The sequence below is a fragment of the Vigna unguiculata genome, chromosome 11 (assembly GCF_037176805.1).
Source record: "Vigna unguiculata cultivar grain cowpea cultivar isolate G323 ecotype 2 chromosome 11, ASM3717680v1, whole genome shotgun sequence".
NCBI lineage: Eukaryota > Viridiplantae > Streptophyta > Magnoliopsida > Fabales > Fabaceae > Vigna > Vigna unguiculata.
Genome location: NC_140802.1, coordinates 38,627,830 through 38,653,483, shown reverse-complemented (window position 1 = coordinate 38,653,483; position 25,654 = coordinate 38,627,830). Strand labels below are relative to the sequence as shown.

Here is a 25,654-nt window from a genome sequence, read left to right as displayed (position 1 = left end):
ATAAATTCTAAGAAAAATATTATTATTATTACTATTATTATTAACAAATAGAAATAGTATATATATATATAATTACTTTATTTATATTAAATCATAAATATAAATATTTTGTATTGTTTTAGTTATAGCAATTAATAATTTTTAGTGGTAAATAACGGTAAGAATTGAGAAAAACAATTAAAAAATATCATAAATTTAAAATTATAAATATTTTTGTAATGTTAAGATATTCATACATACTTACAAAATATTTAATTAAAGAAAGTCTAGTTAAAAAAAAAAACGTGTAATTCAATATAAATAAATGTTTTTTTATCTAAAATTTTTATTAGTAAGATAAATACATAATAGTTTTAAATGCTACGATTTAAATCATAAAATTGTAAGATCATATGATTTTACATCGTACTTACAAGTTAGATTTTACGTATAATCATATGATTTTACATCGTACTTACAATATGATTTTACATCGTACTTACAAGTTAGATTATACGTATAATCATATGATTTTACATCGTACTTACAAGTTAGATTTTACGTATAATCGTAATACAGTAATATCATAAAATCATCATACAAAATCGTATAAATTTATGTTTTCTTAAAATTTCTTGTTACATCGCCTCCTCGCCTTGAATTAAATCTAAATAAAACTGAGTACACATTTATATATTAATTTAATTCACACAAAAAAAAAAATACAAAAACATTAATGACTTGAAAAATACTGTTATACAATGGTTTGGGGGTGCTTTTACTCATTAGTATTCTAATGATTTTACTTATTAGTATTCTAATGACAACGTCACAAAATGTCCATGTTTAGATTTGTGCACAATATTATAATTTTATATATAATTTTATTATAATTTTACATATAATTTTATAATTTTAAATGGAAAGATAAATTTTTGGTTAGATCAAATCTAAGATGATGATTAAAAAGACGATGTTCTTGTTATTCCACCTCTAAAGAAATAAGGTACGGAAAAAGTGAAGAATTTTATAAAATTAAGTTTAATTAAATATTGACAAGAAAATAATTTTATTTTTCATAAAAATATGTTTGGTGATATATAATATATTTCTATAAGAAGTAAAATCTATAATTATACGAATTCTTCGTATAAAATTACTGGGAGAATGTTTTTATAAGTGAATGCACGTGAAGAAACAGGATAATTTTTAAAAATGAAATATTTATCATTTATACCTAAATTAATATATTCCAATGAAGTTTAAGAAATTATCGGATTTAGATGATTTTTTTATTTTTTTTATGTATGACATGAATAAAGTTTTGTATTTTTTGTGTCAAAGTTAGTCAATTTAATTAAAATAGAATATAGATGGTATTATGCATGGTATTAGGTAGGACCTGAGATGATTCGAGATAATCATGATAATTTTTTTCAAGACTTTTCAAGATATAATACCTGGGATGATATCTTTCGAGATAATCATGATAATTCTTTTTTTTTTCAAGACTTCTCAAGATATATTGGGTGTTGAAACTGCTCTTTCACAAAAAGGTTTTATCTAGAAAGTACATATAACCATGAATAAGAATCAGTGACAATAAATAATTGATAAGCAAACGTGAGAACATAGCATGGCAGCCACACACATGACCAGAAAACTAAAAACAGTAAAAATGAGTGAAATCGCATGGGACAAAATAATGACCAGATAAAACATAAACAGATTTCTGACAGGGGTAAAACTATATCCTCTAATTAGTAGTTCCATAGATTTGAGTGAGCATAACATAATTAAGGAATTGTGTACATTTTACAAATAATCTTAACAAATCAAACGCTACAGTAGGATACCAAAATGATAAAAGGTTACCAATTTATTGGATGATAGGGTTCCTCCCAGTGCTAAATGGCAAACAACTCAAAAGCTAATATATTACAAAAAAAAAGTCAGTCACATTCTCAATTTGGACACATCTGATGAGATGCCAATTTGGCACTGCTTTCCAGGTAACTAATGTATGTCCCTTCCTCTCTCCATTGTCTCTTGGCTGATAATTCATTCAATCATGTCATCACACAAGAAGATTATGGTTGAGTTTGAATGCCTAGGTTATCTCATAATGTTATACCCTTACTCTAGCCACCAATGAAGCCTAACCGGTGAAGAATGATAGCCAAAATGAGCATGCATATTGCAAAGATCATGCCAGGCTTCCCTAGCAGCCAGTTCTTTGTCTTTTTTGCAGATTCAACTCCTCTTTGAATCCTGTCTGCCCAAAGCATCTACAAAGACAAAGTGAAAAGGTTCATCTTATTACTAAAACAAGTCTACAACCAACCAACCTAAGCTTATCTAAACCCTATACTGTGTTTTTTCAATTAACCAAGGATCTCACTTTCACTTGCATTATAAATTATAATTGCCACAAGTCTATTTTACCGTCCTCATCTTAGGTACACAATTTTTTTATGAATGCAAACTAAATTTTATTGATGAATGCCAGACTACATGAATATAGTGTAGAGTTTGGGCTTGAAGATACCATTTTATCCAAGCTCTCTGGTGACATGGATGAGACGGCTTTCTGAGCTCTTGCTGCCTCTTCTGGTGAAAGCTTAACACCAAATTGTTCACCCATGTTTGCCATCATTTCTGGGCTCATATTTTTAATCATGGATGTGAACATCTGCCAAAACAACATTAAACTTTTGTAAGAGAATATATACTTAATACTGAAGACAAGAATGTTTCTAGATGGAGAATCTGTAGTACTTGTCAAAAGAAAACACAAAATGACCATGCGAAAAGTCAGGAATTACTCGCAGTAACATGAGTAATAAAGAGAGAAACTTGATTCCATTTAAAGTCCAGACAGGTATGTAAAAGAAAGCTAGTAATCATTTTATATACATAACCAGTAACGGAAACATACCTGCCGCATGGCTGGATCTTTCATCTGGTTTCTCATCTGTTCTTGTAGATCAGTACTCGAGGAAGGAAAGTTTGACTGAGAACCACTTCTCATATTTGAAAACACATTATGAGAAGAACTTGATTCCCCATAATTAGTAGTTTCATTAGTACTTGATGATGGCATGTTCGACTGATAAACATTTCTTTGGATCTCATCTACTGCTGCTGCTGATGGAATAGATTCCTTCCCTTTCAGTGATGATGCCATTTCAAACATCTTCTTGAGGTCATCAGCTGGCATTTTACTTATCATATCACTTGCTGCTTTAAACATGTCAGGTGTGACATTGGGAGGCATTGATCCCGGGTTGAAAGAAGAATCAGGGGGACCTCCTCTAAAGAATTGGTTGTCCCCTTGAAATGAAGAAGCCATGTCAAGCATTTTTTGCAGTTCATCAGGTGACATCTTACTAATTACATCAGAGGTGGTTTTGATCATATCTGGGGACACATCTTTGAATTGTCCAGCATTCAAAGAAGCCAATGTGGCAGGATTCGTGTTTTGAATGAAGTTCTGGAATGACCTATAAACATTTTCACCAAAACAAAACACAACATGCTTAGGTCCTGTTTGGTTAATTTTTTCCATAAACATATATAAGAAAAGAAAATAAGAAAGAAAACAGAAATTTCTCCATTAACAAAAATTAGTTTATATGAAGTTAAAACTCATATTGAATATGTATAAAAACGTCCATAAATTAGCTTATAGAGAAGTTTATTGCATTATTTTTCCTATAAATGCTTAGGGAGAAATTTTTCTAGACAGACCATTTACAACTTTTACAAAAATGCTAACTACCTGACAGCTTCAGGATCTTTTCTCAATGCATCTAAACTGTCTGCATTTGATGTGGAATTTCCATTGTTAACTGTACTTGTACTCTTAGTGGTGTCACCAGATTTTTTTTGAACCACTGTTTGTTCCAAAGAGCTTTTAGGAGGTACATCCTCGACTTCTTCGGTTATTTCTTCGATTACTAGTCCTACAAGCATGATGCAAACAAAGTTAACTTAACTATGACATTTATTACAACCACAAAGCTGATAGGGTTAAGGCAAAGTGAAAGGTAAACTAGAAAAAAAAATTTGGGGGCACACATACCGCTAGTCGATTGCTCACCACCTCCCATTGTCAATTTTTCCTTGGTATCCCTGAAATAAGCACTTTATATCAGCTTACTTCTAACATATTAATTCTTTTATTATAGATTACACATGATTCAATTGAAAAAACATGAAAGTGAACATATAACAGATATACTTAATTCAGTATATAATCCAATATTTACATTGAATTATAGTTAGAAATTGAAGAAAAATTACTCATAATCTATAAATCATAATTAGAGACTCGTAAATTACATCAGTAGATGTATCATACATATATTTAATAAGCAAATCAATAAATACTTCTGTTTATAAAAAAGGTGCAAGTATGTGGAAGGAAGTAGCATCACACCGTAAAAGCTCTGTAACTGTATCATCATCAGGGGACACTTCATGCGCCTTGCTCAGATCAGAAACAGCATCCTAAGAAAACAGGAATGGTACTAAATATAACTGAAATAAAATGTCAATTTTGATGTAAAAAAGTTAATTGAGTCACAACAAAGCTCACATTTAGTCGACCTAGTTCCTTATATGCTTGACCTCTTCGATAAAGAGCCTTAAGATTCTTCGCATCATATGCCAAAACCTACCATAGTTAAAGCACATTAATAGACTTCTACGATGAAACAGCCAATTTCCAAATAGCCAATTAGAATCAAGACTATATTTGCATTATTACAGAAGAAAAATAGTATGGTGAAATAATTTCTTTCTTTCCTATTTCTAAGCCAAAGAATTTCCACATAATTCCCACTACTTCAATATTGAAGTTGGCTATTACAGTTTACGATTAACATCATATTTCAATGGCAAAAGAAAAGGAATTACAAATACCTCAGAACCTTCTTTTATGCACTCATTATACTGCCTTGTCTTCAAGTAACAGGACATCAAGTTGAGAGAACATGCCAAAAGAAGCTTTCTACTTTGAAAAGATGGAATCTCTTTGATGTTTTCTTTAGCCTATAATATTAAAAATTAAATTAATGTAATGGAATAAAAAAATGATAATTTAGTCCCATGTTTCAATTCTAAAGTGGCCACAGAAAGTTTACTTACAAGCATATACTTCTTCAAAGCTTCACTGAACTTTCCTTGACTATGAAGTTCATTGCCCTGAAAGATTTAATTTTGGTTCATCAAGGCACACGACAGATATTTACAGAAACTAAAAATTTGTAATATGTTGTCAGGGTAGTAGATAGTGCATATTCGTGTCTATAACTATTATGCAATGACGGCATGTATATTTTCTGATTAGAACATTCCATTGAACAAAATAATTATCTAAATGTAATTTCATTTATGTATCTTTCTCAATGGATCAATACTTCTGGAAAAGCATTTTCCTCATTGTATGATAATTTGGTTTTTCAGCGAATTATTTTAGGTTTCAAGGAGTAACACACTGCCACATTGTCATAGTAGTATGCATCCAACAGAAAGAATCGAATGTGCCTGTTATCAACTCTTTCATACTCCTAAACTGTCGTCCTTTTTTTCCTAAAACATCGATTCATCTCATTGTCGCATTTCATGCATAACTAATCAATATATAAGATAAAAGAAAAAAAAATTCCAGTGGTTTACGGTTCATGTTTTACAAAGACACTACCAGTTAAAGTTCTCACTAACAACTGACCTGCTTCTTCAACATCTCAGCTGCACTCAACTGATATTTGATCTGGGCATCAACCCGGGATCGCATCGCTGCCACTTCATCAGGGGACGCATTGGCCATCTTCTCACCAATCTCAGCCATTTCTTCCGGGCGAGTATGCTTTAACTGCTCAGCAGCAAGTTTAAAGTCCTCAGAACTCATGTTCTTCATGCTCTCCGAGGCCATCCTCATCAGCTCTGGATTAGACATCATCTGCAATTCCAAGTAACATTGCACAACACCACAATTAACATTGATCCTATATACAAACCTCGGCATCAAAACCCAAGACATGTTCCTTCACATAAACCAAAAACACTTATCCTAAATACTAGCATTCCATAACCTAACATTCAAATTTAAATTCCACAAAACACAGACATTAAAAAAAGGGTTTAACATAGCCAAACCATAATTATAAAAAGTTTAGATTGAGAGCTTCTTCAACAAAAACCACCTATTTTTGCCCATTTTGTACCCTCCGAAAAGGGCATCATAGAGGGATGAATTCATAACGAATTAGAGTTAATTCTGACATGGATTTAAAAAAAAAAAAATCCCCTGGCAGCAATTGTGGCCGCATCAATAAAACTATTTTGCGAAATCAACGATCGCGACGAAACTGCAAATGCCACAGCAATTTAAAAACCTGATTCTGACATTGCACCTCGGAGCCTAAGAAATAATGCGACAAACCCACAAATACAATTGCATGGAAGAGTAGAGAAGGATAAAAGACATACCTGTTGTTGGATCCGAGCCAACTCAGCAGGTGACATGCGACTCATATGCTCCTGAGCGATTCTTATCAAATCGGGATCCATCATACCGTTGAACATTCTCGATACCCAATTCGAATCTGAGCAACCCCAGCACGTAAAAAACGAAACTTGAGACAATTCTCGATGATGGGGGAAGGGAAGAGGTGCGTAGCTTTTGTTCTTTGGAATGGAACAAACCTTGAAAAGGTTAATGAACGTTTTACCAGTTATGTTTGTTTTGGGAAACTTGAAGAGAAGGTGTTGTGTTGGGTAAAATTGAGGAAGAGGGAATTGGAAAGAAAAAGGGTCCGATTTGGAGGAGCCGCCTACCAAATCTGAAAAGAGGAAAGACAAAATAAAATAGGAATTAAACAGGAAAGAGAGAACCAACCGAACAGACAAGACTCGAATATGCGTAAAGATGGTCAATTGATATTACTCTCTTGTCCTTTCCACGTTTTTGTGATCTTAAATTTCTTCTTCTTCTACTCACTGCTACGGTTTTTGCTTTCTTAATTATAGAACACAAATGCAGTTTTGTCCCTGTTCTGTAATTGGAGCGGGATGACTATTTATTTACCACCAGATAAGATGGATTATGATATCTTATTTTGAATAATCTTTTCATATATTTAAAAGATATAACTAATTTATCCTCTATTATTTGTATTATTGTGTTGATCCATTGTAACTTTTGTTTGCTAAAAGAAATTTGTTATCGGTGGTTATTGTACCTTTAAATTTTCTGTATTTAAAAATATCTATAAATTGTTGTAACAAATTTTGTTATCCCTAAATATAACTATTTAATATTATGTATACATTATTTCAATTTTATAATCTATATGTTAAAAATAGGGTTTAATTACTAATATAATTATCATTTTAGCGATGGTGTGTCAAATTGATTTTTACTTTTAAAATAATGTCAATTTGATCTTTAAATTTGTTAATTTGCATCAATAAGTTTATCCCGTTAGTTTTTCATAAATGACGTTAAGAGTGTGCTGATATGGCAATAGATAAGAGATATGTGTAAAAAAATATAATTATACCGTGTAAATGTGATTGTTTACATGTTAAGGTTTTCCTTTTAATGGAGAAGATTGAAGTTTTGTCCTAATGAGTGATTTGGGGTTTGTGTTATCTTCTTATTTTTCGCAGTATTAGTTGATAAAGTCTGCAATGTCTTGCAATCAGGGTTGTTCATGTTCTTTGTGGGGTATACAAAACCATATATGGTTGGTATAGGGGCCTTGGTGGAACACCAGTTTGTCATTGTGGGAAGGTTACAATGTTGAAAGTGGCTAAAATTGTTAAAAATGATGGAAAACAGATTTGGAGTCCCCAACAACAAGGTTTAATTTATGATTTTAATTTTGATTGGACCTATATATATTTTTTCTTTTGACAATGAGTGTTTTCGGTTAAATGTTTGTTTTTGTTGGAGTTTGTAAACAACAAATTGGTGGAAATGAAGAATTTAAAAGGTGCAATTATTTCAAATGATATAAGGAAGATAATAAGGATGAAAGGATGTTAATATTGGTAGACAAAAGATACAAATCTATAATCTCGAAAAATCTCTTATGATTTTTAACAAATGGATTAACTTGTTAATATGGATGATATGTTTTTATGGGTTTGATTAACATAATCCTTGTTTGTAAGTTGTTTACAATTCCATGAAGTGTTGTAAAAGTGACATGTGTTGTCATTAGCAAGTCATGTACTTTGTGGGTTGTAAGTGTGATGTACTTGGTTGTATGTTTTTGTAATTAAATTTTATTAAATGAATGATAAGTGGTGTATGTTTTTGTTAAGTAATTTTATTGAATGAATTAGACTTTGAGTAATTTAAATAGAAGCATAAAAGTTAAATTATGTTGCAAATACACATGATTCCCAAATGCATTTGAATAGATAACATTGTTCGTCAAAAGACATAAGGTGTTGAGCAAAATAAATTGTTAAGCAAAATAAGGTGCATAATACATAATGAAGTTCCAAATGATATGACTTCCATACAAAACGAATTATATAGTCAACTTCCAAATACATATGTTGTTAAATTATGTTGCAAATAAACATGATATTAATCCCAAATGCATTCGAATAGATAACATTGTTCGTCAAAAGACTTAAGGTGTTAAGCAAAATCAATGATTAAATAAGGTGCATAATACATAATGAAGTTCCAAAAGATATGACTTCCACACAAAATGAATTACATAGTCAGCTTCTAAATAAATATCCAAGCTGCAAAATGAAGATAAATAAAGTCTTCATGGTCTCCAAACAGGGCTCCTCCTTATAAATGGATGAGTCTTATAGTAGACTGAGTTTGTTGGGATGTAAAATTCTGACTTGGATGAGTTGGTTGAGCTTGTTGGATCTCTTCACATGCAGAAATCTCAAATGGCTAAGTTTATTTACAGGTTAAAATACCTTTTTGGTCTCAATTTTCGTAAGTTTTGTTAAATAAATTCTAATTTTGGTTTTATGTTCAAATAGGTCCCAATTTTCGTCAATTTTGTTCAATTGGATCTTTTTTGCTAACACTGTTTAAATCATTAACAACCATGAACAGTGACTGCCACGTGTCACTTCGTGGTTTTTTTGATTTTTTGATTTTTTTTTAAATTTTTAATTTTTTTTTAAATGTCCACGTGTCAACCCAGCAAAGTATCATGTGTCAAAGTCAATGTTCTATATTCAATTTGGTCCCTATATTTGTTATTTTTGTTCAATTTAGTCCCAATTTTTATTAACATAAACCAATTTGGTCCCTCTCCAAATTGAAACCAAATTTAATTTTTATATTAAAATTCACATTTTTTATTAAATATTTTTATATAATATATTAAAATTCCATCATTATAACTTTGATATAAAAATTAAATTTGGTGACATCTTTGATAGGGACCAAATTGGTAAATTTTAAACAAAATTGGGACTAAATTGAACAAAAATAACAAATATATGGACCAAATTGAATATAAAACATTGATTTTGACACGTGGCACGTTACTGGGTTGACATGTGGACATTTTAAAAAAATTAAAACAAAATTAAAAAAATTGGTTAAATATATTTTTGGTCCATTAAGTTTCAGTGAATTTTGGAATTAGTCACTCTTCGAAACTTTATACCAATTTAGTCCTTCATCTTTAAAAATATGTAGATTTAGTCATTCTTACCAAATTTTATTAAGTTTATTTGACATTTTAAACGTATTTTATGATAATATTTGAGTTACTATTGAAACAAAAATGTGTCAAATGGTGTAAACAATTCAAATACTATCATAAAATGCACTTGAAACTTCAGATAAACTTAACAAAAGTTGGTTAAAATGACTAAATTCACGCATTTTTAAAGATAAATGACTAAATTGGTCAAAAGTTTTGAAGAGAGACTAATTCCAAATTTCACTCAAACTTGATAGACCAAAAATATATTTAACCCTAAAAAAATTAACAAAAAAAAATCCAAAAAAATATGAAGTGACATGTGACAGTTAGTGTTCATGTTCGTTAATGATTTAAACGGTGTTAGCAAAAAGGACCCAATTGAACAAAATTGACAAAAATTGGGACCTATTTGAATACACAACAAAAGTTAGGACTTATTTGACAAAACTTGACAAAAATTGAGAATAAAAAGGTATTTTAACCTTATTTATATGAGTACTTTTTATATTATAAAAGTTTATATAATAATAATTTTAAGAAAATTAAAATAAAATAATTATATAATTTTGATATTTAACATTAATATAATTTAAATTTACGTGTCACAATTATAAATAATAAAATAATTATTATTGTTATTGTTGTAATTATAAAATTAAATACAAATAATTTTTATAATTTTATTATAAATAGTTTTTATTTATTTTGTAGGTAATTTTTTAATTAAAAAAGTTATTATATTTAAAAAAATGCCAAATTCTAAAAAGACGGTTAATTTTTTAAAAGAATAAATTGATAAAATAATTATTTTAATTTAAAATTTAAACGATAAAATTAAAAGATATGTAGACTAAAAGAAATAAATTCCCCTAGTATATAAATATAGATAAATATATAAAATATAATATGTTAAATAAGAAATCATTGAGATATCTGTAACGTCCCAATTTAGTAGAATAATTCTAATTTATAGAACGTCTCATGTTTATAGTATAAAATAGAGCATCGACATAAAGTATATTAGAATTAACCTTTTTCAGTTATCACAAATTATACTGGAATGGAAACCCAAAGACACAACACAATGCCATGAAAAGAATCTAAACACATATTAGATTAAACTGGAAATTTACTCAAAGAGTAAGAAACTACAAATAACATGGAAATTTAAATTTACTCAAAGAGTAAGAAACTACAAATAACAGTACACAAGAAGAAATGCTCAATAATGACCAATAAAGGATCTAGGAAGCTTAACTACATCGCAACCTCCCCGCCAACATCACAATCACCAAGAGTCTCCACATCTGCTCACAACACAAAAGAAAAAAGCCAAAAAAGAGAACAGACACAAAGAAAAAGTGTAAGCTAGAGTAAAATATTTAACAAGTTATTGAGCAAGCAGATTATAAAACAGGTTATAGACAAGCAAAGCAGTAAGTACCTAAAACATGTGAAAGCAAACAATTAAATGACTCTCTAACTCAATATCCAGATCACTGGTTTCTAAACTCTACAGAGTCTAAACGCAAGGGTTATCACCCAACTACACACAAGGTTAATCCTGCCACTCTCACCATATAAATTATTCTACTCTATGTGAGCGTGAATAATTATTAGAGTTTAGGATACCTTCATTTATCTAGACATCTTCTATATCAAGGTATACACTAACCACCATCACCAAGAGTTGAAACTCTTTTACCAACAAAATCCACATGCCATATCAAGCACTAACAAGATCCCATTCAATCCCATGCTTTATAAATGCATACCAATGTCCAACCCAACCAAGTCATGGCTCATCACATAACAACACATTATGTAAACGATTTGAGATTTTAGAAATAAAACTGCAACTTGTGTAAAACTCCAAAAATTTTGTATTTATATTCAAATTAAAGATTATTGAATCAAGAACCAAATACAACAAGAACCAACTTAATTGAATAACTATAGAGAAAGTTATGCACCAAACAAGCAACGAAGGTCAATGTTGTCAACAACCAAACTACAGGGACCTTGCGATAAAAACTCCTCTCACTACAGAGCTCCGATTCAAGATTTGATCGGTCAAAGTCAAGAACTAGGTGTTAAGGATCTACGGTTAAAATTTCAGCTCAATCCAACGGTTAAAGAGTCGGAAAAGTCAATTTTACTAAAACTGCGCATATCAGAAAAATACAGAGTCGTCCAACGACCAAGTCACTCGCCCAACAATTGCCCAACGCTTCCAGAATACGAGAAATAACGTCAAATATCACAGTTTCATGTTTCATGAATATTTGAATCCTAACTCAGAAATATACCAAAAACTAACGTTTTCCCCAATCTTTTCTCATATTTCACAAAACATTAATGACATAAAATAAAAATAACGTGAAACCCTAGCTTCCTTACCTGACCTGAGAAAAAGAGGGCTAAAGGAAACGAGAGCCCTAACAACAGCTCACACAACACCAAGCTATAACGTATTCGGGGTACACGAAAAAAAAACTATTAGAGCAACCCCAAGTTGGACCAATACTACTAACCCCTCCTTAAGTGGACTGGTCTTGGACTCTTGAAAAGGCCAGACCTAACCCCTCCTTAAGACAAAGTGTAAAATAGAAAAAAAGGGTCTTACGATATCCATTTTATTCATTATAATTATCTAGGTGGCCACATTTATTTTTTAAATTTATCTTTTAAATACCTTTTTTTTAAATTAAATTAATTATTTTTTTAATTTTAATGACTCTTTAAATTATCCATTTTTTTAAAATTTAATATTTTTAATTATAAAACTACCTATAAAATAGATAAAATTTATTTATATTTAAATTCATAATTACAACAACAATAATAATAATTTTATAATTTTTTATCAATAAAAATATTTAACATAACGTATGTTTTTATTAATATTTTTTTAATCTTTTCTCATAATTTATGTTTTTTTTTTGTTGAAATTATATATTTGACTCATCAAATATATAAAATAATGATAAAAATATTTTATTTAATTAATTGTATTAGATTCAAATTAATATAATTATTGGTTTTTAACTCAATCAAATAAGAACACACTGATAAAAACATATGCGTCTATATTTATTTATTTTAAAAAAAATTATTAAAGTAAATATAAATAATTGAATTATAAATATTTTTAACTTATTTTGTAGATAATTATTTTATTATAGATAGTTATTTTATTTAGAAAAAGCAGTTAAGTTAAAGAAAAAGTTAATTGTTTTATTTTAAAAAAGTAGTAAAAAATGTTTTAAAAAGTTAATTAAAAAGTAAAATTTGTAAGACAATTATTTTTCTAGTTTATTATTGTATAAATTAATATTGGAAAAATTATATTTTGTTTACATGATTATTCTTTTAAATTATAAACAAATTATATAAGTTCGACATAGTTAAACTAAAATTCAAATATTTGTTTTTGAAAATATTTGAGTTATAATTTTATTGTTTTAATTATCTGGCAATTTAAATATGTACGTTAAGATTATATATAGCGAGAAAATTTATCTCATCTTTTGATATTTGTTAAACAAGATCATTTTGATGTTGCTTTTAAGTTGCTAAAATTTTGTGGGAGGAGACTGTACTTTAATGTTAGGGTTAAATATGTTTTTAGTTTCTTGTTTAAGTGAATTTTGGAATTAGTTATTTTTAGAAATTTTATGCCAATTTAGTCTTTTATCTTTATAAATGTGTGGATTTAGTCTTTTCTACCAATTTTTGTTAAGTTTATTTGCCATTTTAAACACATATGATAATAATATTTGAGTTAAAATTGAAGCGAAAATGTGTCAATCCGTATAAACAAATCAAATACTATCATGAAATACGTTTGAAACATCAGATAAACTTAACAAAATTAAAATTTGGTTAAAATGACTAAATTCACGTATTATCAAAGATGAAAGACTAAATTGGTAAAAAATTTTGAACATGGACTAATTCCAAACTTCACTGAAACTTGAGAGACCAAAAAACATATTACATATTTAACCCTTAATGTTAAATTAAAAAACTAATTAATAATATGATAATGATATTTTAACTCATTCTTTCTTATCCATTTTTAACTTATCACTTCAATCACTCTTCAACTTCAATTATTTATTTTAATTTTTATTAATGGTGTGGTGTGATGATCTAAGGATGATCGAAATATGATGGATTAAAAGTGTATCAAAAAAAGTGGATTAAAATTTCATTATCTTTAATAATATATCTATCATTGATATTGAGATATTTTCTTAAATTGCGACCTGAAATTATTAAATATACTAGAATAAATAATATGTAAAATATTATTTATTAATTTAATTTATTTTTTAACTTGGTTATTCGGTTTATAAATCTTCCACTTAATTATCATTTTATTACTACTATATTATTCTCAGTTTTTTTAGCTTAAAACCTTAAATAGTGTTTCAAAATCGGACTTTTGTTTAAAGAAATTGTATTTCAAAACACGATTTGCACACTGTGCACAGCAAGTTTAAAATTTATGGATAAATTTACTCATACACCTAAATTATCCCATTTTCACTTAGTAATTAGAGACTAAAAAAACTAATAATTTAAATGAGAGACCAAAATTGTATTTTAGCTTAACTTATAAATTTAAAGTACAATTTATATATTAAATATACTTTTATAAAATTAATTGCAATATGTTTTATATGTTTAAATGTCTAAATATTGATTATTGATATAATTGAAGAAAAAGCGAGACTGTAGATATCATTTGACGCTCTAGTGTGTTTGTTTCTCACAGAATCACCAATTCAAATTACAGAATTGGAGGGAAACCACCGCATTCCCGTTTCTCCCAAATCTCTGCGTCTCTGATTCCGACTTTTCCCTTTCCGAATTAAACCCTAACACCGATCCGCAAACTCCATGGCGGGAACCCTAAGCTCCAACTCATTGGTGGGTCAGAAGCAGAGGTTCCGCATTCAGTCGCCCATCAACAACTTCTTCTTGGGCTCCAACAACGACAAGCTCGAGCGCGACGAGGCCCGCGCCGCCCGCGCAGCCGCAATCCGCCGCAAGAGCCTTGGCTTCAGCCAACCTTTTCTGGCCAACTCGGATCCCTGCCTCAACAAACAGCAAATCCTCGATTTGTTCCAAAACTGCATCAAACTCGCCAGCGAAAACGTAAAATCTAAAGCAAATATTTTTAGTTAAAGACTATTCTGTTTTTGTTTTTGTTTTTATTTTTTTTTTGTGTTTGCAGAAAATTAATCAGAAAAATACGTGGGAGTTGAACCTGATTGATCACCTTACTGATATCATCAAGGCCGAACAAGAAGATGACTCGGAGACTAATTTTCAAAAAGTACGTTCTCATTAATATGCAGTTTGATAATTTATGAGATTTTTTGTTTTATGGAGTTTAATCGCATAGTGCTATGTCACGTGTGATATATTTAAATTTAAACTGGAATTCCGCCGTCAACGGCTACAATTTCGTCCCCAACGTGAAGATTTATGCGGCTTTTGCGATCATATCTGCAAATTCCTGCAGCATTATGGATTCTGACTTAATTGTAACAGCCTCCAGAATTTAAAACCCTGTTTATGACCAAGTAATTTAGAAGATTTACTTGCTTCTTTGTTTATGCATAGCACAAATTAGCTTACAAGAGTGAAAAACTACTTTCAATGTCACAACAATGACACTAGAAGCAAAGTTATGTTTATCTAGAACGCAGATGTTCATTGGAATTTTGTTTGGGCAGGCAAGCTGCACTCTTGAGGCTGGAGTCAAAATTTATTCATTACGAGTAGATTCAGTGCATTCTGAGGCATATAAAGTTCTTGGTGGGATGAATAGAGCAGGCCAAGAAGCTGAGCAAGGTTAATTTTGTCTTATCATTTTCTTGTTTTTGCTTTTTGAAAAATGAAAACTGCGTTTGTAGTGAGCTCCCTAGGTAATTTATTTGTCGTAGGAGTTCAAGTAGGATTGTTTGGCTTCCTTATCGAATTACTAGAGCTCTAATTCTAAAGCATGCTTGGTAACTAGCTAATGATTAATGAATGTCTGCATGATTTCAAATTCAGAGGGCTGTACATTTGCTTTTGATTTTTGTAATATTTGGCTCTTAATTAGTTCTAATGCTAAGCCATGACGCCATCATGTCAGTCAGACACTAGCCTGGATGGTGTTAATATTGAAAGTGGAGGAGAAGAAAGCAGGAAAGAAACAAACAAAAAGGTCTGTGGTCTATGGATCCCTGGCCTTGGCTGGTTAAACACGTTGCTTTGTTTTAACAGTTGTTTTTGTATGCAGTTGTCACCTTTGTCAACATTGGAATCATCTTTCGAGGCACTTAATGTAAAGAAGTTTGATGGTGATCTCAAATCCTAATCTCTTTCTGTTACTGTTTGACAATGTGTCGAGTCCAGGTTGTGTTGAAAATGGGTATGCTATTGTGTTTTCTCAGCTGCATTTGTTGTGGATCCTCTCTATCGCCAGACAACAGCAAAATTTGATGAAGGTGGAGCTAAGGGTCTTTTAATGAATAATCTTGGAGTATACGGTGGATGTAGGGTGCTCTTTGATTCACTAGAAGTGCCTGCGAAGTGTATGGAAAAACAAAATCAATCTGATATTTCAGATACTATTGATCTTTCTTTTGTCAAAGGTGTGTTGCTTTTTAAAAAATCTGGTGAAACTGTCGTTAGTTACATCTGAAAAAGAGCGCATTCAGAGCGGACTTACTTTGTTCTGTAGATTGTATTGAGCAGATGGTGTTGGACATGCGTGTGAAGGATGAAATTTCTCCAACTCTGAGGACTATAGTAAACTTATTTGATGAAAGTAACAGAAGGCCCACTGATGTTCAACTTCACGACAAGAATTCAGCTGAAGATCTTGACACTTCTTTTAATAATGAAAGTGGTTTTGACAGAGAAGAATATGAGAACAGCAACGCCTGGAGTGACGATCACGATGACCAAACGGTTGTTGCCGATGGAGGCTATATTGCTGACGCAGATCCAAGTTTTCCCAATTACCCTCAGGTTTTTTTAGTTTTCAACCATAGAACATATATGAATGACTGTCTTGAATGGGCTTTTAAAACTATTATTTTAATAATTAATACGTGAATAATGTACTTGTTTTAATATCATTCCAAATCTTGTACATGCAGGACAGTGATGAGCCATTTCCCTCCCCTGACGCTGATATGGATGACAGATTTGACAGTGTTGACGGATATTTGTTTTTGAGTCTGGGTTTTAATTCAAAGCAAAACGCATGGGCAGGCCCTGATCATTGGAAGTATCGAAAATCCAAAGGTGCGGTTTGGGTATCAGATAAAAATTTGAATACTTTTATATTTTTTGGAAATCAGTATGGTAAATTAGTTAAGAGTCTTTGTTGTAGCCTCAGAGGTTCATCCTACTTCCGAAGATGGGTCGACCCTAAAAACTAGACAGCCTAAGAGTAAGAGACAGGCTGAAGTTGAATTAAATTTCACAAATTCTCTTGAGAAGGAAATGCTAGATATATTTTCTTCTCCCAAGAATCCCAAATCGTTACTACTCCCCGAAAGCAGATTGCCTTGCAATACAAAACTTCCCGAGGACTGCCACTATCAGCCAGAGGATCTTGTCAAGCTGTTCCTTCTGTCGAATGTGAAGGTAGTTTCTTTTAGTTATGAGGTTTAAAGTGTTCTACTGATGAATGTGAAGGCACGGAGTGATGCTTATTTTGTATCACTGATGATTTTCCATGCTTTCTTTAGTGTCTCGCGAGGAGGGCAAACAGGTTTCAAGGTAAAATTTGTGATTTCAATATATATTATGTGTGTGTATGAAGTATGAATTAATTTATAAATTCTATAATAATTTGTTAAAATCTTCTGTTTCATTCGACTGTCAAAGTTGATAAAATTATAATATTTTTAAAAAGTAGTTAAAGCATAAAACTTTCATTTTACCAAGCTTGACGTGCTGTAATTTGATCATATATTTCTGGAGATAAATGTCATTAATTACATCAACATCATATTTGGTATAGTGTGATCATATATCTCTCTCTATATGTAGAATGTACATCAACAAATATTGAAAAAATATACATTTAGCACATTTTCATCTGTTGCTAAGTTGTGTTTTAACTAACGGTGTTTTTCTGTAGACGGATCTAGAGAACAATCCAATGAATATGAATCATTCCCTACTTGGGACAATGGAAGTGTTGGTGGGGATGACTTTGGTGACTACGGAGGTGATCTTCATAGTGACGTGGAGGACTCCAACACTCTTATTAGTCAGCCTCGCCAGGTGGCTTTTAGTGAACAATTTTCACAGTTACTCTTGACATAATTTTGTTACATAAAGTGCTGAAAGGAGAACAGTTACACATAGTCCTTATCATTAATTTTCAGTCGAAAATATTGCAGTTAGAACTGATGTATATGCATATTTTCAAATGACAGGTCAATAAAATTGAAGTCCAGTACGACAAGACTTCCAAACAAGTTGATGTTCATGCACTAAAAATTACTATTTGGGACCATGTTCAAGAATCTGTTAAACTTCCTTCACAGGTATGTCAATATTCCACCATTTCGTTGAAAATGCGGAGTACAAAATATTTGTTGTCTAGTTATAAATTTTTAAATTAATCTTTCGCTTTTGGGTTTCCTCAAGACAAACTAAATCTTGTTACAGTGAGACTTCTTCACAACATTGTGTTTTTTTTTTAGGATTCTGTTCCATTGCTAACGTTGTATATTTTTTTCTTAACTTTATATGTCTAAAAGTAAATGAACAATGTGATATTTTCTCTAATTTTTACATTGATTTGTTTTTTTGACTCTTTATACTAAAGGGTCAAAAAGATACCTTATCTTTCAGGAATATTTTGGCCAACTTTCCTAGTGAATGCAATGCTGCTGCAACCGTTAGTGACATCTCACCTCACTTGTGCTTCATATGTCTATTGCATTTGGCAAACGAGAAAGGATTGAGCATTCAAAACTGCTCCAACTTAGATGATCTTACCATATTCCTTCCACATGTTGCCGACTCTATAAGGGGAACAGTTTAGATTCTTCATCACTCAATTATTCGCTCAGGAATCAAAAAATGTTTTGGTATGTTCCCTTTACTATTTGCTTTAGAAAGGTTTGATTTTTCTTTCTTGTTTTCCAATATTAGCGCATTTTTGAGGAATGCCTTTTTTACCTTCGAAAATTTCCTGGAAAACCTTTTGTCTACATTTTCCTTACTCGATTAATCTAAAAAACACTTCGAGGTATTTCGCCTTCTTAATTTTTTATTTTATTTTTATGACAAACATCTGCTTATGAACTTTCTCAAGCTTTTTTTAGGATGGTAGTTAATATTTGAGGATTGCAGATAACAGATTTGGCTCTAAAAACTTGATAAGAGAAAAAAAAACTTGAAATCAAATTGGTCATGAGGTTGGAGTTCAATGTCCTTTACGTATATGACTCAATAATTAAATTTGGCCTTTGATTCATTCAGACGTGACATGCATTTATGTTATAATTTTCAGATGGGGACTTTGTTAATGGTGTGAAACATGTCCAAGAAAGCATTGAAGTGAGTAACAAGTTGTCGAGTCTGGTTGGAGGTTGCAAATATTGGTTATGGAGGTTTAACAATCGTTAAGATTTCAGATCTATCATGATATCTTTGTCTTTGCCTACATGAAAGGCTCTTATTTTATTATCAACTCCAGCCCGTTTCATGTGTGTCTAATGCTAGCGTTGTATAAATAAAGTCAAAGATTGTTGATGAGTTGCTGATTATTGAATCACACTCCCTTTCCTCTCACTTTCTATTAATTATCAAACTGAAATAACCACATTTATGGTTAATTGTAATTGATATAGTTAAATCGTTTTTTAACAATTTTAAAATGCTCATGTTTATTGTTTAATCTATCTCTTAAGATAAAAACCAACTAAATCAATGTAAAGTAAAATTTAATCAAGTCTAATTTCATTGTCCATTTGGATACTTCCAAGAGTTTTTATTAACTTTCTTATTAATTTAAGTACTCACAAATGAGGCATTTTATTATTTTAGTACTCATCTAAATATAGAAGAAACTTAAAATTTAATTAGATAAAAAAATTAATGAAAAAATAATTGTCTAATTTGTTGAAATAAAGAGTTTGTTGGTATTTATTCAACATAACGCGATAGTTGATCAATATGGATTTATTATAACTTTAATCTTCACAGTCAATACTTTCATTGAGCTATTGTAAAAACATTTGAAAATAAAGTAATAACTTAGAAGAGTTACTACTTAATTTTTTTTTCAAGTTTAGTACGGTAAGTTTTTATTTCCAATATTCTCTTTATATCGAATTCATAAGTAGATAAATATTTACGTAATTCAATTACTAATTTATGTTACACGGCGTTATTTATTAGAATAAGATAAACGATCCACATGATTAATTATTTGTAAAATTCACCTGTGTTTTGCACAATCATTTCACTAGTTTATATTTCATGTAGTTTTAATGACATTGCGTATGTTTTACATCTAAGTTATAGTTCATTTTTAATTTGTTTTTTTTTTTTTAAATATTTCAAAAGGCATAACTGTAAAAATAGTAAGAGTAAATGAGACATATGGTTGAGTTTTTCACTTTACATTTGTGCACTCTGACATTACGGACACCATCCATATACTACAAAAAATATTTATGGAAAGTCATTTTGAACATTATTCAAAATTATTATACCAAGAAAAAAAATGGATTCTTTGGTAATTCATGGTTGAAGAACTGAATAACCATACTTTAAAACGATTGAGCAAAATTAATTTACTCGATGGTTCTTTTATTTTCATTGTGAATTAAGCCTAAAATTGAATAAACATGACGAGGAAACAAAAGTATGAACGCTGGTTCAAAGCTAAAGCCAAAAGAAACAAAATGATATTAGTAAATATTTTTTTATGCAGAAGTTTATCACAACATTTAACACTTTCTTGCTTTAAATAATGATACACGTGGATTCAATATCCAAAAATGAATGATAGAAATTCAACAACATTTGTATGTTACACTTGATCTTTCACAAACACAGGTGAGAGACACGATTACTTGCTTTTTCTATTATCAGTATCGAAAACCATTTGGTTGAAAAGTATTATCATGTAATGTATCTAAGAACTCTGCACTTTTCCTTGAGAGCGTGCATGAGATTTGGCAAGCCCTTCTTTCCACCCTTTCTGACGTGCTCTAAGTTCCCACAATGCAGTTAGCTTCTTCTGTTCCACCAATGCCAACTCAGACTTCTCCCTAGCCTCTTCGCAAGTTTCCATACCTGAATTGCACTTGTCAGCTTCCTTCTGATACTGTGATGCAATCTTCTTTGCCTCAAGCAGTGCCATGTCTGCATGTTGCTGATTTTCCATCGCTTGGTTCTCCCGCAGCTTCAGTTCCTCTGTCAATAGCTCTGCAAAGTTTTTTTCAGTGTCTCCACTCACTTCTGGATCAGACTTTGCACAATCTGAATAACAGTTCCAATCAAGAAAAGGAAAAAGCTGCTGTTAATGAAAGTTGAAACCACAGAAAAGCATCAATGAAAATAACATGTTTTGTGAATGCTGCTGGCGGATGACAACTTCTGCTATTGAGTTTTCATGTTGTTTCCTAGCAGAGGCTTGTCCATTACAAGATTAAAATTTGTTGTTCGTAATATTTAAAGTGGGCAATGAATCATAAAGCAACATGAAATCTAAGGAAAATTTTAGTACATATTTTGGCATTATCATTTAGTTTGATACATCCAAAATCATGTAAGTTGCCCCAAAGCAATTGACATGGATACTGGGGTGACATAAAACAAAAAGCTAGAGTGGACATAGTTCAAGATAAGTAGATGTTTTAAACATGAAAGTAGGCCACGAATTAACCTTTTTTTTTCTGCTTTTCACAATAAAAAGGAAAAACATACGAGTGAAGCATGAAATTTATGATCCTAAATTATGAGAACTAATAATAGCTATCTTACTACTTAAAGTTACTTAACATAGTTACTTCAACTCCAACAGTTCTACAGTCATACAAGTGTTAGATAGAAAAAAAAAAGTATGTCAAGAACAAGATGGATTATTATATAATTCACTGTAGTTCATTCAGGAGACGAAACCAACCTCCAAAGGAAGTGTTGCTCAGCCCTGCAGAAACAAAGAAAGAAACTGAAATCAGTACATGCTCAATTGGCAATTAATCATGATGACACTCAATTAGAGCTACAATAGTTGTAACAGTACGAAAAAAATGAGATTACAATTAATATAATCGCGGATTTATCAGTTTATTAGTGATAAGATAACCAATGTTATGGTACTTAATTTCATATTTGTTGTAAGTAGTCTCATAAATTTGACAGTGAAAGCGCAGATCAACATCAATTTTTAACTAGCAATTGACAATGGTAAAGTGTAATGAGGAAGGGGGAGGTAGATCAAGTTTCTTTTTAGGCCCTAACATCCACTTGAAAGTTCATGAGCAAATTATTCTCAGCAATTCATCAAGACTTTAAAACCCACCGTTTTCATTGCTCTAACAGTTCTAGTAAGTCCCATCAAAAGCGATTCATGTAAAAATTTGAAACTTGTAACTTTTCACTGGTCTACTTAAGTCTCAAAGCAAAAACCAAAAACCCTAGCACAATAAAGTTAAAGAAACAAACCCATCTACACCGTCGTTTGACAAGTTTTATCAACAATGTCCTCTCATCAAATCACTATGCCCGGAGAACAGAACCAGAAGTTTAAGAATTAATTGCTTAAATCAGTTGAAGCACTCATGATTCAACTTCCACGATTGCACTAACACCCACCTACCTTACACAAGTAAAACGAAACTAAAAGTAAAAATACCAGCAGTACCCAGATCTCGAAAACTCATCCAAAGCCTACCCAATTAAGAAAAGATGATTTTTTTAGCAAGATCAGGAAACGGGTAATTGAGTAATTAAGGAAATCAGATCTGAAAGAGAACAGAGAAAGACCTTGAGGAATGGAAAGAATGGGTTGAGAAGAGCAATCACAGACGCAGGGGGCACAAGCAGAAGGAGAAGAGTGGCTCACTGCAGCCAAACCTTCAACGAAATGCCAGTAGAGAGGGGGACCCACTATGTATCCTGCTATGCAGAGAGCCACCACCACCAAACTCACTCTCAACAACACAGCCTTTGATTGGTTCATAGCCATTATTCTCTCTCTGTGCTTTGGCACACACAAACACAAGTGAAGACAGTAATAACAGAAATCTAGTGAGAGAAAAGGAACGAATGATAGTGTCTTTTGGGGCCGTCGGCAATGTCAAGTGGAAAGTTTGAGAAGTTGTTCACACTGCTTCCTCTTCTGTCTTCCGATTTGAATTTATTGTCATTTTCTTCTATCAAGCAATAATTACTATTTTACTGTAATCTTATTCTAAGTAAATAATAGGTTAAAATACTTCGTTATTATTGTTTCTTACTAAAATATCAATTTAATCCTCTATTTTTATATTAGGTTCATATTTTTTTTTGTAAATTATTAACAATTAGGTCTTTTTTGTTAGTATAGAATTAACACAGTTAAGTAAGTGTCACGTGTCAGCTCTTCGTTTTTTGAATTTTTAAAATTTTTTTTAAATATTTATGCCATGTGTCACGTCTGTAGTGTGTCACGTGTCAATCTAATATGATGACACGTGTCAAATTATTGTATGAATATCAATTTGATCATCATATTTGTTAATTTGATTTGATTTTAGTTCCATTTTTTTTAAATTTTCAATTTCAAGCGCTCCAAATTTAGACCAAATTTTACTTTTATACAATGTTATGATTATTTTTATTAAAATTGATATTTTTATTAAATATTTTAATAATATTAATTGTATTTAATATTAAAATTTTAAATATATTTATCTTAATTTGTTATAAAATTGTTTTAAAATTTTACATTTGAATTTATAAAATTGTTATTTTGAAGCCAACTCTAAAAAACTGTTGAATATATAATGTTATACAAATATTTCGAGTATAAATTTATTAATCTATATATTTATAATTTTAAAATAAAATTTAAATAAAGTTTGATGTAAAATATAAATTTAAATAAATTAGTTATTGTTAAAAATGTGGATACATGTGGAAAACATGATTAAAATATTAATGAGACAATCGTAGATATCGGTAGTCATCATATTATAATTTAAATTTAAAAATGTGATTAAAATACTAATATATTAATTTTTAATAAGTTATTTTTTAACAAATGGTTTTAAAGAAATCCTATTTTGAACTTTGTTTTTTTATGAATTAAATTTAGGATTAAATATGTTTTTGTTCTTTTAACTTTCAGTGAATTTTGGAATTAGTCCATTTTGAAACTTTGGACTAATTTAGTCATTCATCTTTCGAAATACATGGATTTAGTCCTTTTAATCAATTTTTGTTAAGTTTATTTGAAATTTCAAGCACGTTTCATAATAGTATTTGACTTAACATTAAATCAAAAATGTGTCAAACAGTATAAACAATTCAAATACAATCCTCAAATGCGTACGAAACATCAAATAAACCTAACAAAATTTGATTAAAATGACTAAATCCATGTATTTCGAAAGATAAATGACTAAATTGGTCCAAAGTTTCAAAATGGACTCATTCTAAAATTCACTAAAAATTAAGAGACAAAAAACATATTTAACCCATATATTTATTCTAAATATTATGAAGAATATTGCTTCTAAAAATTAAAATTATATCCTTCCTTAAGAACAAAGATCTTAAAATATTAGAATAGAGGGGATGAAAATAGCAAATAGTGGGGATGAAAATATGCTTCATGAAAAGGGTGTGACAATTAATCAAAAACATATTTTTTATTTTATCTTTTTTACGAATGCATTCACCTAGATGAAATTGGGTGTTAACAATATCCTTTGAAATTTTGAAGTAATAATTCTGTGATACAAACAAGCACTTTAATTGTTTAATTGTTTTTTTAGATATTTTAACATTATTTTTTATTGGTTTTTCTGTTAATTTTATTTTTGTATGTTTAATTATATTTTAATTTTTAGCAACATTAAAATATAGTTATTTTATTATTTAATTGTTTTTTAGCTTTTATTGTGAGCATTAAATAAAGGAGAATGTTAACCAGTATTTGGACACTATTAAAGATTAATTAATGCGCATGTGCGCATTGATTTACTATTTTTACACTGAAAATTGCAATAATTAAATCCATTAATTAAAATAACGTAAATGCATATAACTGATTTGATAAAGACAGAAGTGTCATTTGAAATTTTAAGCAACTCTGATACAAATAAACACTTTAGAATTGTTAATGTCTCTACTAAAAGTTTAGGTAATTAAATTGTTTTATATTGCTAAATTTATGTATTTATAATTAATAATTTCAGATATTGAAATTTTTTTTTTAATACAAGAGATTTTGTTAAGTTAACAAAAATGTTGCAAAAGATTATGAGGTTAGAGAAAAGAAATTTAACGAAGTCTCAAAATGATACTTTAATTTTATTTTTTGTAAACTTTTAAAATGTTTAACACTATTTTTTTCTTAATTTTTATACTATTTTTTTAATTATATTTTAATTTTTAGCAACATTAAAATATTGTTATTTTATTAAACACATTTGTACAACACTTAAGGGTATTTTTGTCCTTTAAATAGAATAAAACTTCATTGATGGTTATTAGGTCATATTTTATTTATTATCACAATTAACTATGAACTTTAACAAGATTCACTATATATTAATTATTCTTAACCAATACTCTTAGGACACTGGTTAGCAAGACCCTTAAATAAAATATGGGTCTTAATAATCAATGTTCTAAGGACATTGGTTAAGGATAATTAATATGCATTGAATTTTGTAAAAGTTTATTGTTAATTGTGATATTAAATAAAATCTGAC

At 30.0% G+C, this 25,654-nt stretch overlaps 3 protein-coding genes across 5 annotated transcripts; 1 reads left to right on the top strand and 2 right to left on the bottom strand.

Annotated features, from left to right (window-relative positions):
- Positions 1-1,708: 1,708 nt before the first annotated feature.
- Positions 1,709-7,009, bottom strand: TPR7 (Tetratricopeptide repeat (TPR)-like superfamily protein). 2 transcript variants are annotated; one of them, XM_028055137.2, is made up of 12 exons: positions 6,932-7,009; positions 6,475-6,827; positions 5,714-5,944; positions 5,131-5,187; positions 4,906-5,034; positions 4,580-4,657; positions 4,421-4,491; positions 4,064-4,113; positions 3,761-3,944; positions 2,918-3,482; positions 2,528-2,671; positions 1,709-2,267 (listed from the first exon to the last, which is right to left on the bottom strand). In XM_028055137.2, exons 2-12 carry the CDS (start codon positions 6,568-6,570, stop codon positions 2,121-2,123), a joined length of 1,752 nt encoding a protein of 583 aa, XP_027910938.1. In that variant the 5' UTR covers positions 6,571-6,827; positions 6,932-7,009; the 3' UTR covers positions 1,709-2,120. The 2 variants fall into 2 exon arrangements, with proteins under 2 accessions (XP_027910938.1, XP_027910939.1); XM_028055138.2 differs by having other exon boundaries at positions 6,475-6,967.
- A 7,432-nt stretch (positions 7,010-14,441) lies between these two features.
- On the top strand, positions 14,442-19,494 carry EMB2795 (condensin complex subunit). 2 transcript variants are annotated; one of them, XM_028053839.2, is made up of 14 exons: positions 14,442-14,852; positions 14,932-15,033; positions 15,437-15,554; positions 15,845-15,912; positions 15,988-16,048; positions 16,142-16,342; positions 16,432-16,721; positions 16,853-17,000; positions 17,095-17,345; positions 17,450-17,480; positions 17,845-17,990; positions 18,146-18,256; positions 18,541-18,805; positions 19,231-19,494. In XM_028053839.2, exons 1-13 carry the CDS (start codon positions 14,595-14,597, stop codon positions 18,757-18,759), a joined length of 2,004 nt encoding a protein of 667 aa, XP_027909640.1. In that variant the 5' UTR covers positions 14,442-14,594; the 3' UTR covers positions 18,760-18,805; positions 19,231-19,494. The 2 variants fall into 2 exon arrangements, with proteins under 2 accessions (XP_027909640.1, XP_027909638.1); XM_028053837.2 differs by having other exon boundaries at positions 14,443-14,852; positions 17,089-17,345.
- A 1,116-nt stretch (positions 19,495-20,610) lies between these two features.
- On the bottom strand, positions 20,611-23,077 carry LOC114168529 (uncharacterized). Its single transcript, XM_028053389.2, has 3 exons — positions 22,719-23,077; positions 21,856-21,879; positions 20,611-21,209 (listed from the first exon to the last, which is right to left on the bottom strand). Exons 1-3 carry the CDS (start codon positions 22,918-22,920, stop codon positions 20,863-20,865), a joined length of 573 nt encoding a protein of 190 aa, XP_027909190.1. The 5' UTR covers positions 22,921-23,077; the 3' UTR covers positions 20,611-20,862.
- Between the last annotated feature and the right edge of the window lie 2,577 nt (positions 23,078-25,654).

What these genes read in the sequence shown, in the direction of transcription:
- TPR7 (XM_028055137.2), bottom strand. Translation starts at nt 6,570, where the DNA reads ATGTTCAACGGTATGATGGATCCCGATTTGATAAGAATCGCTCAGGAG. An exon ending in CTTTGAAGAAGTATATGCTT is followed by an intron (nt 5,035 to 5,130) that starts GTAAGTAAACTT and finishes TTAATATTATAG; the next exon opens with GCTAAAGAAAACATCAAAGA. An exon ending in TGGTGAGCAATCGACTAGCG is followed by an intron (nt 3,945 to 4,063) that starts GTATGTGTGCCC and finishes TCATGCTTGTAG; the next exon opens with GACTAGTAATCGAAGAAATA.
- EMB2795 (XM_028053837.2), top strand. Translation starts at nt 14,595, where the DNA reads ATGGCGGGAACCCTAAGCTCCAACTCATTGGTGGGTCAGAAGCAGAGG. An exon ending in TAATGTAAAGAAGTTTGATG is followed by an intron (nt 16,049 to 16,141) that starts GTGATCTCAAAT and finishes GTGTTTTCTCAG; the next exon opens with CTGCATTTGTTGTGGATCCT. An exon ending in TTATTAGTCAGCCTCGCCAG is followed by an intron (nt 17,991 to 18,145) that starts GTGGCTTTTAGT and finishes TTCAAATGACAG; the next exon opens with GTCAATAAAATTGAAGTCCA.
- LOC114168529 (XM_028053389.2), bottom strand. Translation starts at nt 22,920, where the DNA reads ATGGCTATGAACCAATCAAAGGCTGTGTTGTTGAGAGTGAGTTTGGTG. An exon ending in CATTCTTTCCATTCCTCAAG is followed by an intron (nt 21,880 to 22,718) that starts GTCTTTCTCTGT and finishes TTGTTTCTGCAG; the next exon opens with GGCTGAGCAACACTTCCTTT. An exon ending in GAGCAACACTTCCTTTGGAG is followed by an intron (nt 21,210 to 21,855) that starts GTTGGTTTCGTC and finishes ACTGTTATTCAG; the next exon opens with ATTGTGCAAAGTCTGATCCA.